Genomic DNA, 19,076 nt, shown 5'->3' with positions numbered 1-19,076 from the left:
AATAATAGTAGTAAAGTGGAAGGTGCTACTAGTATCTGCCACCGTCATGGGACGTGTTGATCATTTGACACTATATCAGAAAATGAACAGCCAAATGTTTCTATTTGAAAGCGGACAATCTTTGTGCTTATCAGCTGGACTTTTGATTATATGCATGTATTTCACAATTACAATATTCTGAATAAATTAACTTTTTCTTCCTTGTACTCCATTCGGAGAAAAAACAAACAAATAATATACTAGTGAACCTCGATAAAAACAAGTGATCCGTAGAAAATGGCCGTTAGCGGCGACACATTACCCACAGTTCCTCACTGGGTCAGGTCACTTGGATTGTTGCTTTGGGAACCAAACTTACTGTCATGGCGGCTGAGTGGCGAAAAATATTGTGATAAGGCCTTTATTGTGATTTCTTGATAGGTAACACGAAAAACAACGAAACCGTCCTTGAATTAGATATATATACTATGTAAGGAATATAGCCATACGCCGAATTAACGTCACTAAAGTGGATAAATAACAGGAACAACTTGTGTCTCCAGCTCAACGGATTTTACTGTGATCGGATCGGTCATCATCTACAAATTTGGGTTTTGTTTACAATACACTGCATCATCTGTTTCGCGAAAAGTAACTTTATTTTCGATCTGACATACATATACCGGGCTTGCTTACTATATTGATCGATCAATTTGTGATTGATTCGGTCTGATAAAGCCTGTAATTTAGGGCATTCAGTTATAATTCCAGCGGTTGAGACGAATCGAATCATGATGGCGGAAGCGCGCATTGTTCCAAGTGGACAAATATACAGACAGATATTCGATGCAGAGGTGAGCTTCTTACGTTATATACATATATTTTGGGTTTCTGCGCTTTAATGTCTGTTGTCGTATTGGTTGTTGGTGCGTTGAGGGATCGTGCGTCAGTTAATATAAACCCCGACCATCCTCACCTTGGGATATGTGGGGGGAAATGACTGAAGTTGCTAAGTGTGTAGTGACTTACTACCATGTTAATCCCCTACCCCATTCTCCCCCTCTCTGTCTTCACCTTTTTTTCTTGATCTTCCTATCTTCTTTCTTGGGTACTGTAAGAGTTTCTCAGGACCCCTACACCTAATCCTAACACTGCCCCACCAGTGCCCCTCCCCCATTTCCATTGTATATGCCCCTCACCTGGTCACTTGTAGTTATTTGGAGGGGCATACTGAATGACATTGGGGGGGGGGGCTGGAGTGTAAAGTTTGTGTTCAGATCAGGGGTGAGGGGGCCTTAAAAAATACTTTCTGAATGTTGAGATATAAAAAATTGTCAGCTTTAAAATGGTTAAATATATATAGCAGTCAACAGCTGTTATTATTTTTTACCACTAACCTATATTTTCTCAATTTATGGTCGAGTACAGTCGAACTCGACCAAATTCTAGCTCGGCCAGATAAAAATAGTCAAACTCCCCCAAATATCACCGAAGTGTGAAGTGGTCAATTGTCAATAATTATCACCTTCTTTCATGTCTGTTTCGAGTGCTTATATGTAGCGGCATTTTATTTTCAGATGATATATCTGCTGTACAACACACCCAGCGATGCTATCGCTACACTCTTATGTTGTTGATTACCCGATAGCTTCCATGACTGTTTTGTTGTCGATTTCAGTGACACAAGTATCTGTCACACAACATGCCCAGCAACGCTACCGTTTGCTGTTATTCATTTCAATAATTCATGTGACTGTTGTTGTTTTCAGTGACATAGAAAAACATAGACATTACAGCAGAAACACAGTCATTGTATCGTGGACCATCTGGCTCTGCAATGTAAAAACACAAATAATATTACCGTGATATGACTATGGCAGTCTGTACTTTGTGTGTGTGAGCAATTGTTTTTTTTTATTCACTTGGTTTGCCACTGCACATCACCCTCCATTAATAAATTAATTATACCTGCAAAATGCCTGTGCCGAATTTGAAACATTTTGTTTGTGTGGTCTTATCAGTACTATGTGTTATGAATGAGGTACCAGTACTTCTCAAAGTATGTACCGGTATAATGATAGCAAACTGTAGTACTTTAACCATATAATTAAATCTCAGGTGCAACTTGTGAAGGAATATGAAAAGTTACAAGAGAAGAGAAATGATGAAGTAATTGAAATAAAAACACAGAAAGTACCACTAGTCAAAGATGGTAGAAAAGCAATGGGTGAAAGTTTACTGAATGAAAGGCAGCGCACATGGATTGAAAGTATGCCTAATGATTCAGTCACAGAGAACCCTACATTCTATAGGTAAGTGCATTATGGAATGAGATTTTTATTATTCCTAAGGTAACACATTACTAACATAGATCTTTGGTTGAATAGCATCTTGGTAATTGCACATAGTTGACCAGATACATGTATCTGTCTGATAATGATGATACTTATAGTTAATAATATCCTGACTCGATGGCTTTTACAATTTTCTTAAAGGTGATGTGAATATATTTTCTTACAAAATAGATTTTTTTTAATAAATCTAAAATGCTTGTTGAACCCTGTTTCACCCATCAAAATACACTTTAACTTAATAGCTGATAAATACCATCAATGTTAGTGTAACCCTTGACCTAACCTAATAATTTCCCTGCTTCTCAAAATCATATGCGTTTTTTTATCATTAATTGATTAATGTTCTGTACCCCCACAATGCAGAGATAGTATATGTGTGCATGTGCTCTCATAAATGACATGCGTTCCTATTGTCAAAATAGAATAAATTGTCCAGTATATAATGCTATAATAACTGTAAATTTATCTAAACCAGTTTGCAATTGTAGACTTAATTGCTTTTTATGACACCCCTGTATTAAAAGGGAACTGTAATATTCTCAGTACTGTAGAATACTTTATTTTAGCTGGAATTAATTTTCGCTAATTTTTGACAAATTGAATGCCAAAATAGGAAAAAGGGTATATTCGCTGGATTTTATTTTTACTAAATCATTCCTTCGGCGAAAATAGCAAAATTAATTCCAAGTGAAAATAAAGTATTTTACAGTATCTTGTTCACTGTGGATGATCCGTGTATAATTATAATATAATGTTTTTTTTCCATCCATAGGCAGCTCACATCTATAAATACCAAACAGTTGATGGAACCTGAATCTCAACTGGCTGCCAGGGAAGTTAGAGGTCTTGCTGATACCGTCAGTAAGTAGAACATATGAAACAAAATAGTTTTATTTTATTGACTCACTGATTTTAGAAACTTTTATCCAAAGTATCCCTGTAATAAAGGGTTCTCAACTGATATCAGTTTATTAAACCCGGAGCAAGCTGGTACTCTCACACCATCCAAACATGATATATAATTTGTATTTTGTTTTGTTTTGATTCGACAAATTGTTATGTTTATCACAAATAAACTATTATAAATATTATGTGCTACAGTATATAACTTTTAGAAAACACATTTTTATTATTAAAAATTTATTTGGAAATTTCCCATAGCTATTTCATATTTTTTTTAGATATTTTTTTTTTTATTTGCTAAAAGCATAGTTTAAAATTGAATTTACACTCTTTAAGTATTGCATATATGAAACATGTGATGTTGTATATAGGTAACATATGAACACCAGAAAATTGAAATGTTTTCAAAACAAAGCCATACTGAAAGTGATATGTTTGTGTTGATAGAATCTGAAAGAACTGGCTCTGATATCATTGAGAGAATTGAAGAAAGTCGTCGCAATAGACATGAAGCAGCTGTGGAGGATATGCATCAGGAGTTGGCAATCATCGCTTCAGTAAGTTTTCCGCATGACACAAACTTTTGAGGGTGAAATTTGTAGAGTTGTGTGCACTACAGTTCAAACCTGTGTATAGTGACCACCCAACAAACCTGTGTATAGTGACCACCCAACAAACCTGTGTATAGTGACCACCCAACAAACCTGTGTATAGTGACCACCCAACAAACCTGTGTATAGTGACCACCCAACAAACCTGTGTATAGTGACCACCCAACAAACCAGTGTATAGTGGCCACCCCACAAACCTGTGTATAGTGATCACCCAACAAACCCGTGTATAGTGACCACCCAACAAACCTGTGTATAGTGATCACCCAACAAACCTGTGTATAGTGACCACCCAACAAACCTGTGTATAGTGACCACCCAGCAAACCTGTGTATAGTGACCACCCAACAAACCTGTGTATAGTAACCACCCAACAAACCTGTGTATAGTGACCACCCAACAAACCTGTGTATAGTGACCACCCAGCAAACCTGTGTATAGTGACCACCCAACAAACCTGTGTATAGTGACCCAACAAACCAGTGTATAGTGACCATCCCACAAACCAGTGTATAGTGGCCACCCCACAAACCAGTGTATAGTGGCCACCCCACAAACCTGTGTATAGTGACCACCCCACAAACCTGTGTATAGTGACCACCCAACAAACCTGTGTATAGTGACCACCCAAGAGACTTCATTACAATGGTCTTTATAGATTGGTGGTCTTTATATGGAGATTGGATAGATACCAGCTCTTACATTTGACGTAAAATTTGTCCAGAAAATATTGAAATGTTGCAACAAAATCACATTCATTTTAGATGATTAAAATAAAATAATTGTAACATACTGTAAAATACTTTATTGTAGCTGGAATTAATTTTCGCTGGAAAGACTTTTTTGGGGTTTGATTCCAATGTGTAAAAATAATTCTAAGTGAAAATAAAGTATTTTACAGTAATTAATTAATAACTAATAAAGCAAATACTGTGCATGTACACTTTGAAATGATCTAGTTTGTGTCGTACAGAAATTTTACTGTCTTGAAACATGCTTGTTGGAGTAAATATGTAATTTGTTGTATTTTACAGGACTTGGAACCGAGAATAACTGAGGCAGGAGAGATTCTTATTCAGAATTTAGCTAGCAATGATGAAGGTAAATAATGCACCAAAAGTTTGGTTGGTACAATTTTAGCACTCAAAGGTTAATGATTCATTTATGCTACTTCATAACCTACTGTAAAATACTTTATTTTAACTGAAATTAATTTTCACTGGAAAGATATTTTGGGTGTTTTGTAGGGAGTTTATTCTCACTGATTTTTGATGAGTTGAATGTAAAATAAAAGGAAATAGGTATATTCGCTGGATTTTATTTTCAGTGAATCTTCCCTTCAGCGAAAATAAACTGCAAGTGAAAATAAAAAAATTTACAGTATTCTGTAATAAATGTTTGGGGTTTGGGATGTCATAGTATGAGCTTATGAGAATATAGCAATGTATAAATAAAGGAATTATGTACAGTGATCTACTGATGTGTACCAAAGGGTGATGTGACTCTGTACTGCCTGAGTGCATACTTTCTCATGATAATTACATTATTATACATCTTTTACATTCAGTGTGTGTGCTTTGCTGCAATGTAAACAAAAGAGTTTTCAAATATGATGGCAGTAACCTTAAACGTGTTAATGCTGGTGTCGTAGTTTACCCCATATAAAGGAAATATAAATGTTTGCATGAGTGCTGATACGTTTTGGAATGAGTGCTGATACTGCTTTATACAAAATGATAAATTCTATTGTTTTTAGTGCTAGATGTGTACTGTAAATGCATTAATTGTTCACTGATTTTTATTTTCACTATTTTCGCTAATAATTTAAATCAACATTAACAGGTAAAACAATAGAACTCATTGTTTGTCTGTTTGTGAACTTAAATCCCAATGAAATTGATCAAATCATCAAAATAGTGAAATCAAACGCCAGTGAAAATAAATGATTTTACACCATATTAGTATTATGTGTACAGTCACTATCAGCTGAATATTAAATCGTTTTTTACAGTAGTCTGTACATGCTTAATGATTGGGTATTTTTACAGGATATTTGCTTGTTTATTCACAGAGATAGCAGCAATACTGGCAAAGATTTCAGATGATCAGGTAAGATGACTGGTTGCTCAGTAGAAAGTGATATTTAATGTTTTTGCTATATAATGGAGGCATCAAGGTGCAATTATTATTGCTATGGGCTAGCCATCTCAGGATTGTGTGTTTGAGTTCTGGCTATGCCATATTGTTGTATTTTTTACCCAGGAGTAAATGTTAACCATTTCACCACCAGTTCTCTCTTGTCATCACAAATTCACAAAATAGTCCCATTTATAGTCTGCACTTTTCTTCAGAAGATTGGGACAAAAATAGCTTAATTTTTTTAATAAAAACTGAAAATTGACTAAAACTTTGTCTGTTGGCTCCAAAATTAGGGTTTATTTCAAAAAATATTGAAGAATATACAAAACAATTGTAAACAAATTTGGGTGAGAAAGTACATGTATGGTGGTGAAAAGGTTCAAGTATGATTGGCACTTAACCAGGAGTTGAAATGTTGTAAAATTTTGAATCATTTTATAATTTACAAGGTTAAATAAATATAAGCATTGTTACCAATTTTTAATTATTCTAGGTAGTGTGTATGTAACATGTATTTCTTAACGTGATGTAATATTACAATATTATTTGTTTGCATTGCAGGTGTTACAAAACTATTCCCTGGCACAACTTATAAGTCTATGGGATGAAGTGGCATCGCATTCATCTTACAGACAGACTTGGATTATTGAGTTAGATCAAACTTTGAGCAGGGTTGAATCTCACAGAGAAGAACTGGTGAGTCACTATTGATTTACTGTAAAGATTGTGATTTCAATATCTGCCACTAGAGGGCGACATTAGTGAATCATCAGTTTATTCTTCACTGTATATTTTCTCATTCTCAGATTGCAAAGATTTTTAAACACTATGCCAAGATGTTAGAAGGGATTGCCCATCTCATGCCACCAGATGTACAGAGACTGTTAGAAAAGGAATCTCAGGTAATTTAATTCTGCAGCGTTACCTGCTAAAAGCCTCAATGAATAACCGCAATGAGTGGGAGAAAATGGCGTCAGCGGGCAATGTGTTATTTTTACAATATATTTCTGAAAATGAACCCTAATTTTGAAGGCAACAGAAAAAATTTGAGCCAATTTTTGGTTTTTACTCCAAAAAATTGGCTATTTTTGTCCCAATCTTCTGAAGGAAAGTGAATACATGTACTATAAATGGGACTATTTTGTGAATTTGTGATGAAATGAGGTAACTGGTGGTGAAAAAGTTAACAAGCTTAGCCAGTATCAACACTTTTTTAAGGCTGACTATTGAATGTGTAGAAAATTATTGCATTTTAATTAGTTTACAAAAACACACAAATTGCAGTTTTTAAGGATGTTGACATATTCCTAGTGCTATAGACATTGTGTGCAGCACACATTTTAATTTTTTTATAAAATAACAATGTCAAATTGTATGTGTATGCATGGGACCCATGTCCAACCTCAATGTCCGACTGTATCGTTTTAAAGGCATATATACCATATCTTTTAAACGTTTGTAAAACATTAGTATGGTGTATATTTTTGTAAACAATGTATTTTACATAATAAATGTGACGTTGAGCATCGACTGTTCAAAAGACGATGATCATCACGTCGCGCATATGCAAGATTAGTATTGATAAACATTGATTGTCCCAATATGCGGTCTCCCAATAACAACCACCAATACAAATTTTAGGCACAATATGTGCACTAATTGATTCTTTAGAATATACTTTGAAGCGTTCCAATCATCACAGAAATTATCCAGTAAAACCTTGGTGAAGTCTCATTTGCTGTACTGATTGATCAGTGCAACACTCAAAGTCGCCATCTTTGTTCATATGTGAACCATATCTAGTGATCATAATTGTGAATGAATATGTGCATGCTCATGTCTCGGTGATAACTTCAGGTATCGCACTAGTAATTTTATGCAGCATGGTGACAACATTTCAGTGTTCCTCCATCAGAAATGTCACCTTAATTTGAATCAAAATGAAAAGGTTCTTGCACTTTGCGATATTCTCTTAATAATGAATTATGCTGATAAAATCATAGTCAAATTCTGGGAATCTTGTGTTTCCATGACAATGATGTCTGTAAAGATTTAGTGATGTTACTGTTTTGTTTCTCAGATAATTAACCAGACTATGCTAGCGAATAGACGAGCTTATGCTGATTTATTTGCAAGACTAATGAAGAACGATGTTGAACGGGAACGAAATCAACATGAAATGTGGAGAAATAGAGTTGAAGACTGGAAACAGTTGAATATTAATGAAGCTGTAAAGAAATTCACGTAAGTTTCCATACTTGTATCTTCTACGGTTTGATGATTCTGAGAATTACCGTTACTGATGTACCCTCTCATCATGTACGTTTAAATATACATCCGTTTTTCATAACTACTAATTACAAAATCCAGGGATGGGGTAACTTACTTGCAGAATGACAGTGTGTGCCACATTCACATTCAATGTGTTAACTTACCACTTCTGGACTACAATTTAAAAGTTTCAAACCTTTTGGTCAAAACAGGTACATAATGCAATAGTTATATAGACTTAAGCTGCTGTAAGGATTCATTTGGGAAATGTTGACTTCAAAAACTCCAGAAGTTTGCATTACAACTTGTGCTTGCATATCGAGAATGTTTTTTTACTATGTTGCATAATTGTCTTGTAAACAAATAAAAAAACTAAAATTATACATTCAAAATTGATTGTTTTCTATACCTAGTTTTAGAGACCATTAAATTAGACCATTAGAGTGTCAAGCTAACTGTGGTCATAAACTACACCCCATACAGTAAATGTGGCACTCCCTCATTTGTGTGTTAACTTGAGTCCTCCCTGGGATACAGAGATTATCCTTCCATAAAAGCATGTTTATATATAAAGTACATGTATATGCCTGCTGTATCTTTCTATTAATTTGGCATCTTGATATGTGCAGTGTGTTGTAAGTCAATGCATGTATTCCACATATAAAATACCATACCTGTGTGTTTGAGGAAATAGAATGGGGACTCTTATATCAAATCATACAGAGATACGAAAGCGTTATCTATCGTCCATCTCAGACACACACTTTAAAGTACTCTTGATATGTTGAGTTACTTTGAATGGTAGATTAGTTGTTTTTATGCAGCTTGTAATAACACAGTGTTTCCATTACTCGCAGTGAATTTATGCAAAGTGAAGAGATTGTACAGCCATCTGGTATTGATAACTTATTAACTATGATGAAGACTGAGCAGAATAATCTGAATACCAAGAGATTAGAACTCTTAAACTCACTCAAGTAAGTCAAGCATTAATAGCTGAATATTATTTTAAAAATGATATATACTGTAACTTTTAAAACATTTAAAGCATTCACAGATAACCAAAGTGAAAGGAAAAAAAACTAAATTGCAGATGGTGTGTTAAACTCAAGTATGTCAAAGCAAAAATTCCCTTAAGAAAAAACTTTATTCATAAATATATTCACTTCAGTTCTGCTTCTTAAAGTATGTACAATATGTGCTATTCAAGCCAGAGTTCATTAAGATGGACAGCAAGGCTTGTTGTTAAATTTTAAATGCATGTTCTTGTATATATATATATATATATATATATATATATATATATATATATATATATATTTACTATATAAGGCAGGTGAGTTACTATTTAGTAGTCCAAATGGTAATTTTACTTGTCCCAGGCTATGTTCTTAGTGTCAATCTCTGGGGCATAATGTATTGTCACATAGAACAGCTAATTGGCTACTGGCCTCATGAATAATCAAATTTTAAGTCTTACAATCCATTTCTTTGAAGCAATTTAAAAAAAAAATTATATTTTGAAAATATAATTCACTAAGGCTGTCACTTTTCATTGCCATATTACAGGGATATGAATCCACCAAGTTCAACAAAGACAGCTGTATATTCATGGAATTCACAGTTGACAGCAATAACCAGACAAATAGATGAACTACATGTACAGTATATGGGTAAACTACATGAAGAATATGAACGAGTGTGTCAAGTCTTGCTTGACAAAGTCGACAACTTCAGGGTACGTCTCAAACATATATTTACATATTAAAGTATCAATTATAATCAAAGCTTTCTGTCTATAATAATAATTTAGCGTTTCAGGGATTTTTCTTTGGCTTGAACTGTTACTCATCGGAAAACAAATAATTGTCTGATAATTCACTCTCTAAACCATTTCATGTCTTGTTCAGAATAAAACAATATTGAGGCTCAATGATCATTGGAGCTTCCTGAGAATCAAATTGGAAAACCAAACAATCATCAATATTCAAACATGCTGAAAAATGTTGAAATTGAACATTCCTGATTAGTAAATAAATATTTGTCACATCTCGGAATTGTATAATTTACATAATATTTCTAAAACCCCAATGCAGCTTATACTCATTACTACATTAATTAAAGAAATATTGTCACAAATTTTCACACACTTCTGTAATTTTACAAGTAAATGGATAAAATTGTTAAAATAAATTACAGAGGTGCTTGAAGTTCTGTTTTAACAACTGTAAGGGATGAGTATAATTTTAACGCTTTGAGCACTGTAAGTTTTCTCGCCCAAATGTTGGTGCAATTGTATGTACTTTTCTGTAATTTTAGATCAATGTTGATAATTTTCTATTGCCTACAGTTTTTGAACAAATGTTTTGAAAAATATGAAAAAATATTTTCATTTTATTTTGTGAGAGGTAACTATAATTGACCTTGGCAGTTAATGGGTTAAGACAGGAAGTCACACTAAATTGTGACAGTTGGACATCATGAAGGCCATTTAGGTCATTTATAGTGACTATAGTTACACTATCTGGTAACAAGGCCTATAGTTCAGTGTTCTACTGATTTTCAACCACAACTATAGAATTGCCGTGATTATGTAATAATGGTTACATTTCTACAGAGTCGACTGGTTGAGGATGGCATTTGTACAGATGAAAAAGTCATTGAGGTCATTGAAGAACACTTTCTACCTCAGCTCGGTCAACGTCAAAGGATATTTGAAGACAACCTTGAAAATATGGATGTAAGTTATTTTAAACACTGTACAATACATGCACTTAATCTAGTTTACACTGCAGTTTTTCGGACTAGGTAATGGTACTTCCAAATAAAGAAAGCATGTCATGTTTCATGTTCACCCAGTAATGTTAAATGTTCAGAAGGTCATCTTTTAATGTTCAACAAAATCTGCATTCGCCTAATCATATTTCATGTGCACACAATCATATTTAGTCATATTTTTCATTTGCTCAGTCATGATCCACATTCACCAAGTCATGTTATATGTGCACCTAATCATGTTGTGTGTTTTCCCAATCATGTTTCATGTGCACACAATCATGTTACATGTGCACCCAATCATGTTACATGTGCACCCAATCATGTTTCATGTGCATCCAATCTTGTTTTATGTGCATCCAATCTTGTTTCATGTTTACCAAGTCATGTTTCATGTGCACCCAATCATGTTACATGTGCACCCAATCATGTTTCATGTGCATCCAATCTTGTTTTATGTGCATCCAATCTTGTTTCATGTTTACCAAGTCATGTTTCATGTGCACCCAATCATGTTACATGTGCACCCAATCATGTTTCATGTTTACCAAGTCATGTTTCATGTGCACCCAATCATGTTTCATGTGCACCCAATCTTGTTTCATGTTTACCAAGTCATGTTATATGTTTGCCCGATCATGTTTTATGTGCACCCAATTATATTTCATGTGCACCCAATCATGTTTCATGTGTACCCAGTCATGTTTCATATGTGCCCAATCGTATTTAATGTTCACCCAGTCATACATGTATTATAAGCTCATTGATACATGTTTCTTTAAAATACAAAAAATAGATTATGTATACATTGTTCAGAGAACAAAATAGAAAATGAGGTACATTTTTTCATGGAATGTCCAAAATATTACAATAACAGACAAAAACTATTGAGAGATGTAATAATTCCAAACACAGCCCACAACATTAATTAGAAATTTATATACCTGATGAGTTGCAATGATGTTGAAATTATAAGGCAAGTGAGTGAATATGTATATGCCATATTTGATATTAGAATGGAACATCCAATTAAAAGATAATTCTTACTTTTATCATTTTTTTCCCCCTTTTCTTTTGAGCATTTAACATTTTTTGTTTTTTTTGTTTATGTATTTCATTGTTATTGCTTTTAACTGATGAAAAATTTATTTCAAGGATGCAATAAAATTTGTTATTATTATTATTATTAAAAAGCAATTATAGTAAATAAGACAAAACCCAAACTGATAACATTCTTTCTTAGAGTGTTCTTTATCATGATTGCATTACTATTTTTATTCATAGAAAGCACTGGAGCAATTGAGTCACGAACAAGAATTGAAGTTAAAGTCTTTGTTCAAGTTTGCCCAAGGAGCTGCGCATGTCTGGGATGTGCATGAAATAGGACTTGCAAAGCGAGAAAGAGATTTACAAGAAAAGTTAGAAGCTTGCAGGCATGAGCATGATAATAAAAATCAGGTAAGAAGTATCCTGTTTAAAAGTCTATATCAAGTTACCCAGGGTAATGTGTAGAAAAAGAGTTGATATCCCGTGTACATGTAGCTAAAGAATTATCAATACAGCTGTGAGCAATACCACTAGTATATGTATCTTAGTGAATGACCTTTTTATCACATGTACAACTACATCAGCATGAAAATCGTGAAACTGACCAAAGGAAAGTGAACAAAATAGAAGGGTAAAGGCTTACAGAAATGTGACTATAGTCATAATAAGTATGTCATGGATCCAGTATATAATATTCAAGGTGTACTTCAAATAGGGCAACTACAGTGAACACATATTTCTGTGAACTTATACATGTCATTGGATGGGGTTCTTGCAGGATATGGAGGCTAATTTGGATATTATCATGGACAGAATGAGACAGGAAGGGAGTCAACATTCGCTGAAAGAAACATTGGAAAAATCTTTGGCTACATTAGATAAGATTAAAGCTGGGTAAGTCACAATATGATTACACAAATCCATTTTCTACTGATGAGTGAAATATGTTACCAGTAAATTACTGTATCTTCCAAAGGAACATTAAATACAATACAGCTTAGGGTGCTTAGCCCGAGCTAAGCATTCATGTACACTTCATCAGTCTGTGCTAAGGATCTTGACGGGTCTTCAAAACAGGCTATATGGCATGGGCTGAGGTATTTGACCTCTTAGCCTACCTAAGAAGCTGTGCGTGAATGCTACAATGAAGTACTGCCCCCCTAACTAATTTTGAATATAAAACATTAGTTATCATAACAATCAATACAATAGATGTAATTACCATTATATTGTTATGTAAATTAGTTATAACACTATACTATTTTTGTGGAGAGCACATATATTCATCCCAACTATATTTTATTGAATTCCATAAAAGTACCTTAGTCAAAACATTTTAGTATTTGTATATACAGTGGCCCCTCGCTAAGTCGCGCCTCGGTAAGTCGCGATTCGGCTAAGTCGCGGGTACTTGGATGGCTCCCAAAATTTCTATTGTGTTTTGACAGCAATTTTGAAGTACAAAGACTAATGTTTCGTGGCATAGTGTTTTTAACTAACCGTTAAAGAGACAACTTAACACCCACTGTCCGTCAATTGCTGAGATGCAATGGGTGACGGCGGCCTTACTCAAGGTGTCAACAGGGGTGTCGAGTAGTGACCGTACGTACTTCTTGGCCGGTCCCATTTTGGTATACCTCTACAAAAACTCGCTACAATGAGTTGAATTCATAGCATTCTGATCTCTATTTCTCAATTGAGCAGCATGTCAAAGCGAAAGCTATACAGCCTGTTCGTACGCCATAAACTCACGGCGATCGACCGTGTCAAACCAAGTTAAGGGTTGCACGTGGTTGAGCCCACTATTCGTGGGTGGGTAAAAAATGAAAAGTAAATTTGTTTTCAAAGTTGACCAAGAGGCGGGACTGAACAGAAAAACAAGCGAAAGTGTCCGACAATGATGACACCGATAAAGCTGTTTACGTTTCTTTAAGAACGGTCTGCCGGAACTCCACTATCTGGTCCCATCACCCAATGCAAAGCATACAACTCAGATATGACGACTTTGAATTTAAGGCCAGTTCAGGGTGGTTCTTGCGATGGCAAAGAAGACACGCTATCGACACACGCAGTCTCAATCCAAGGCGAAGCTCGATCTGGGAACATTGACGCTGTCGGAACTTTTCCCGAAAAACTGAGAGAAATTATCTATGAAGGTGGTTATTTTGACGAACATGTTTATAATTGCGATGAAACTGGTTTATTTTAGAAGCTGTTACCGTCGAAGTCGCAAGCAACAGCAAGCGGCCCACATAATATCAGACACAAACAAAATAATCAACGCAATGTTTACAGCAAACATAATCATGATTTTATTCGAATACTGCCTGACACTTGTGATGATACATCAATTAACTAAACCGAGGGTTTATATGTGCTTTTTATATGTTTTTCAATGCACGACCTCCCTCTTTCACGAGGTCCCTCGGTAAGTCGCGGCCCTCGATAAGTCGCGGTTTTTGCTTGGATCCCAACACCCGCGACTTAGCGAGGGGCCACTGTATTTCAATGCTTTGGTCATCATCAGTCAGTATTCATTGCAGGTATGAAAAATTCCACAAAGATCAAGTGAGTTTAGTCAAGAACTATCCTTACATGGTACAACAGGAACTGAAAAGATATGATGAAGCTGTGTGTAAATTTTATACTGTGGGAAGAAATAACCCTGATGTGAGTATATGTCTAGTACAGATTATTGGTTACCTTAGTGATGGTACAGTGGGCATTGTTGCCTCATATCATGAAGGTTCTGAGTTTGATTCCTTGAGCCGACTGTTTATTGAGTAGTATAAATCAGAGTAGTCTGTCTTCCTAATGTACAGTGTTGATCGAGTTGAGTGACTGATTTGCACATATGCACTTGCAATTTGCACATACGACAAATAAAGTCAGGAGAGGCAGCAGTGACTTTAATGTTGTCTGAAACTAAAAATATTAAAGTGCAATATTAATGGTGTAAATTTCAGAAAGCTATTCCTTTAATTGCAGTTCACACTATATTTACTATTTAAAAGCATATGCACTTAAATCAACTTCTTGGATGTGTTTACATACTTAATTTTTGACTCCCGTGCAAAGCATACAATAGGAGTCTTTGCAGTTAGTGTGTCTGTATGTGTGTGTGTGTGTGTGTGTGGGGGGGTGTCCGTCTGTTCCACTGATATCTCAAGAACCATACATCGGTTTTTGATGAAAATTGGTGCATAGATGCTCTGGGCCAATGCGCAGATTTGATTAGGTTTCGGTAGAAACCCATGCATATTAATTACCTAATTTGCATGATATTTAGCTGTTTCATGACTGTTCCACTGATATTTAAAGAACCACTCATTGGTTTTTGATAAAACTTTGTACGTAGATGCTCTGAACTTTTGCACAGATTTGATTAGTTTTTGGTAAAAATCGTGCATATTAATTACCTAATTAGCATGACATTTAGCTTATTTTTAGCTGTTCCATGACTGTTCCACTGACATCTAAAGAACCACTCATTGGATTTTGATGAAACTTGGTTCATAGATGCTCTGACCTAATGCCAGGTTTTGATTAGTTTTTGGTGAAAATCTGTGCATATTAATTACCTAATTTGCATAATGATTAGTAAATTTTCGGCTTTTCCACTGATATCTCAACTAATAATCATCACATTTCAATGAAACTTGGTACGTAAATGTCATAGGACACTGCACAGACCTGGTAGTTTTTAGGGTAATATCAATACATATTAATTACCTAATTTACTTAATAAATTAATTTTCAGCTTTTGAAATTTTAAGGACTTTGCAGAGTCGATTGTTTTGGATAAATATTTGTGCATATTAATTACCTAATTAGCATAATTAATCAATTTTCAACTTTCACACTGATATCTCAAGTACAAATCATTACATTTCAATGAAACTTTGTACATAGATGCTCTAGGACATTGTACAAATATGATCAGCTTTGGGTTAAAATCTGTTCATATTAATTCCCTAATTAGCATAATAATTCATAACTTTTTGGTTCTGATCACATTTCAATGAATGATCTGTTACATTGCACAGACCTTATTAGTTTTACACTCAAATCTGTTCATTTAAATTTCCTGATTTGCATAATTATTTTTCTGCTTTTCCATCAGTACCAAGTAATTTTGAATTATTTTTACTGTGTCTCCAATACTCTCGGCACACAGGAGTTCTTTCTAAGCTTTCTTTGATTTACTTGACTTCTTTTCATATTTATTTTTAATCACTTGTTTCACAAACCAGTTGTGGGAATTTTGTGTCAACATGAGAGATTCTACAACTTGTTCTTATAATATCATATGAAACAATAAAATTGCCATGACTGAGCCAGTCTAGGTATGCAAGGGTGGACTTGCTGTTTTGAATGTAGCTTTTTTACTCCTCGTTTGGATGCAGTTCGAAAACAAGGACTTATGTTTTGACCGTTGTGGGTCCTTGTGGTCCATGTATGCGTCTGGACCTGTATCTTAGACATGCCTGGACCAATCACAATCAATATGAACAAGTACTTGTTTGACGATCAAATACAGGATGTCAATAATTTTAATGTTAAAAAATCATCATAATCAAGCATCATCTTCTGGATCCATACTTCTGACATGTTTATGTTCCAACTATATTACTATAAACAAAACTATACATCTTAAATTTGATAACTGACAGGGACTATGCCATGCATGGCTTGTGTTTATACTGTGTAAATGATTATGAGAATAAATTATTATTAAATAAATATTATTTTGTTTATTACCAGGATAAATCCAGTAGAGGAAACAGTGGGGCATCCCGGAGATCCACATCTCCATCTGCCAGACCCACTGCATCTGATAGTCCTGGGCGTGAAACTCCCAGATCGGTAAGTTAAAAAAGGATTTTGTTTTAATTGTTCGAATTTTATTTTTATGAAAACGACTTAGAGTTTGTTATTGTACATTATACTAGGCATCAACAGAAGCCAAGAGAAGCCCCGTTCCCACCGCTGTGAGAGAAGTGTTATCTACTGATAAGGGGACAACATTCTATGTGCTAACAGTGGCAGGGCAACATGGTTTGCCTGACTTTGATGGCAGTGTATTCCTTACTGAAGCTGATGTGGCGGAGTTACCACCTCATATACAAAATATACAAATAATGGATGAATTGATGTTTGAACTCAGAAAAATGTGAGTTTTTTTTTTTTTTTAATAATAACTAAACATGTTGTCAAATAAACAAGAATTACTGATACTGTTAATGTTTCCATGACATCCTTCTTCTCAATTAATAGTAGTGTAGTCATCACCATTCATGCTCCTTAACTGATAGGTTAAGTTTTTTATGACATCATCATGCTCCTTAACTGACAGGTTAAGTTTTTATGACATCATCATGCTCCTTAACTGATAGGTTAAGTTTTTTATGACATCATCATGCTCCTTAACTGACAGGTTAAGTTTTCTACGACACCATAATGCTCTTTAACTGACAGATTTTGGATGACATTAACAAAATTCCCCCTTTTTGTATTTTTTAAAGCATGAGGATGAACTTTTTGAACCATTTAGAGGACTGGGTTATTCAAGCAATAGAGAGGGCTAATAGCGTGGTAGCTGCAAAGGTGAGTAATTTTAGAAGCCAGTGATTGTGCCGAATTATAACATTTAAATGGATGGGGTTGTGCTTAACAGCAATGTACGTACTCATTCTGGAAATAGTAAAGACAAACAGAATTACATTGGTTTTAAATATTGTGTGCAAAATTTCAAGTACAATATGTAACAACATTATGAGTTTAAAATTGCCATGCGTTAAGCTGTTTTATATATTGAGATATTCTAACATAATTGATTTGTATCGTTATTTTTTAAGCTTACATTGTACACACTTCACATACTGTAAAGGAGTTAATTATTCACTGGGTTTTAATTTTGCTTATTTCACTGACTGGAAAATGTGCTAAATTAAAACCTAGTGAATATGTAAAATTTAGCATAGAACACATTATCTAAATGATAAAACTGAGAATTTAAAACCCACTGAATATGCCTGAAATGGTAAATCAGCGAAATTTAAACCCAGTGAAAATTAGTCATTTTACAATTATATGAGAATCGATGCACAATATTTGAAACAAGTGTAGAAGAATTCTGTTGACAGACTTTTCAGTGTTCATTTGTCCCAATTGCAAATAACTTAGTGAAGAACAGCATAAAATTAAACCATGTTATTAAGCATGTATGATATCTGATGATATATGTTAGTACATTTCCTGCTTAAGTCCTCCACAGATAGTCGAAATGGATGGAAAAAAAATCGCATCAGCATGAGACTTGTTCATAGTAGCAAACTATTCCCTGGCGAATTATTTTTTACTTGTTTTGTCAACAAATAATATATAATAATATATAATATTTTTTGTATAAATGTTCTTGACAGTGTGAAGAGTTGAATAGTGAGTTAGAATTACGTCTCCATCTACATGGACCCCGATCTAGAAGAGCTGAGTTGGATATCCACAACGTACGAGCCGCTGAGATTGTCATGCATCAAGAGAGAGTGTCTAGACATTCCAAAGGGATTGCTGCTGCCCTCAACGATCTCAAGACGAGATTCACATCCATGCAACAGAATCATAACAAACTTGCTGAACAGTTTAAAGAAGAGATTGACTCTCTGGAGACCGTCTTTATCAATGCTACCAAGTCTTCCACGTGAGTAATATTGATTTTACAGTGGTGATACTCGCATTGTACCTTGTGCCAGTAATAAGCATGTGTTCATGACAATAATACAACTATGGAAACAATAGTGTTTATATTTTTGGCACGTCATGACTTTATATTCATTCAGGAACAGGGGTGCACAATGAAGTTAAAGCACCTCACAGGTTGTGTAACAATCTGGCTCGTATCAAGGTGTTATTATACATGTCCTCGCTGATATTACCTATTGTTATTATTATTATTGAGCGTCACCGCTCTTGAGTGGCTGGTTTTCCACTCAAATTG

At 34.6% G+C, this 19,076-nt stretch overlaps 1 protein-coding gene across 1 annotated transcript in view; it reads left to right on the top strand.

Annotated features, from left to right (window-relative positions):
- Positions 1–322: 322 nt before the first annotated feature.
- The window catches only part of LOC100369255 (coiled-coil domain-containing protein 180-like), a 30,140-nt gene continuing 11,386 nt past the window's right edge, over positions 323–19,076 (top strand). Inside the window, exons 1-19 of the mRNA XM_002742387.4 lie at positions 323–833; positions 2,098–2,291; positions 3,106–3,194; positions 3,684–3,793; positions 4,882–4,948; positions 5,919–5,956; positions 6,548–6,682; positions 6,793–6,888; positions 8,067–8,230; positions 9,115–9,234; positions 9,827–9,995; positions 10,875–10,997; positions 12,317–12,490; positions 12,858–12,973; positions 14,623–14,749; positions 16,844–16,945; positions 17,032–17,252; positions 17,605–17,686; positions 18,505–18,779. Coding sequence (XP_002742433.1) covers positions 771–833; positions 2,098–2,291; positions 3,106–3,194; positions 3,684–3,793; positions 4,882–4,948; positions 5,919–5,956; positions 6,548–6,682; positions 6,793–6,888; positions 8,067–8,230; positions 9,115–9,234; positions 9,827–9,995; positions 10,875–10,997; positions 12,317–12,490; positions 12,858–12,973; positions 14,623–14,749; positions 16,844–16,945; positions 17,032–17,252; positions 17,605–17,686; positions 18,505–18,779 — 2,465 coding nt within the window. The 5' untranslated portion in view covers positions 323–770. The remainder of the gene's footprint in view (positions 834–2,097; positions 2,292–3,105; positions 3,195–3,683; positions 3,794–4,881; positions 4,949–5,918; positions 5,957–6,547; positions 6,683–6,792; positions 6,889–8,066; positions 8,231–9,114; positions 9,235–9,826; positions 9,996–10,874; positions 10,998–12,316; positions 12,491–12,857; positions 12,974–14,622; positions 14,750–16,843; positions 16,946–17,031; positions 17,253–17,604; positions 17,687–18,504; positions 18,780–19,076) is intronic.

Source organism: Saccoglossus kowalevskii, chromosome 17 (assembly GCF_978046115.1).
Source record: "Saccoglossus kowalevskii chromosome 17, keSacKowa6.1, whole genome shotgun sequence".
Lineage (NCBI taxonomy): Eukaryota > Metazoa > Hemichordata > Enteropneusta > Harrimaniidae > Saccoglossus > Saccoglossus kowalevskii.
Note: the sequence above shows the minus strand (reverse complement) of the source record. Positions and strands in the feature narration are given on the sequence as shown.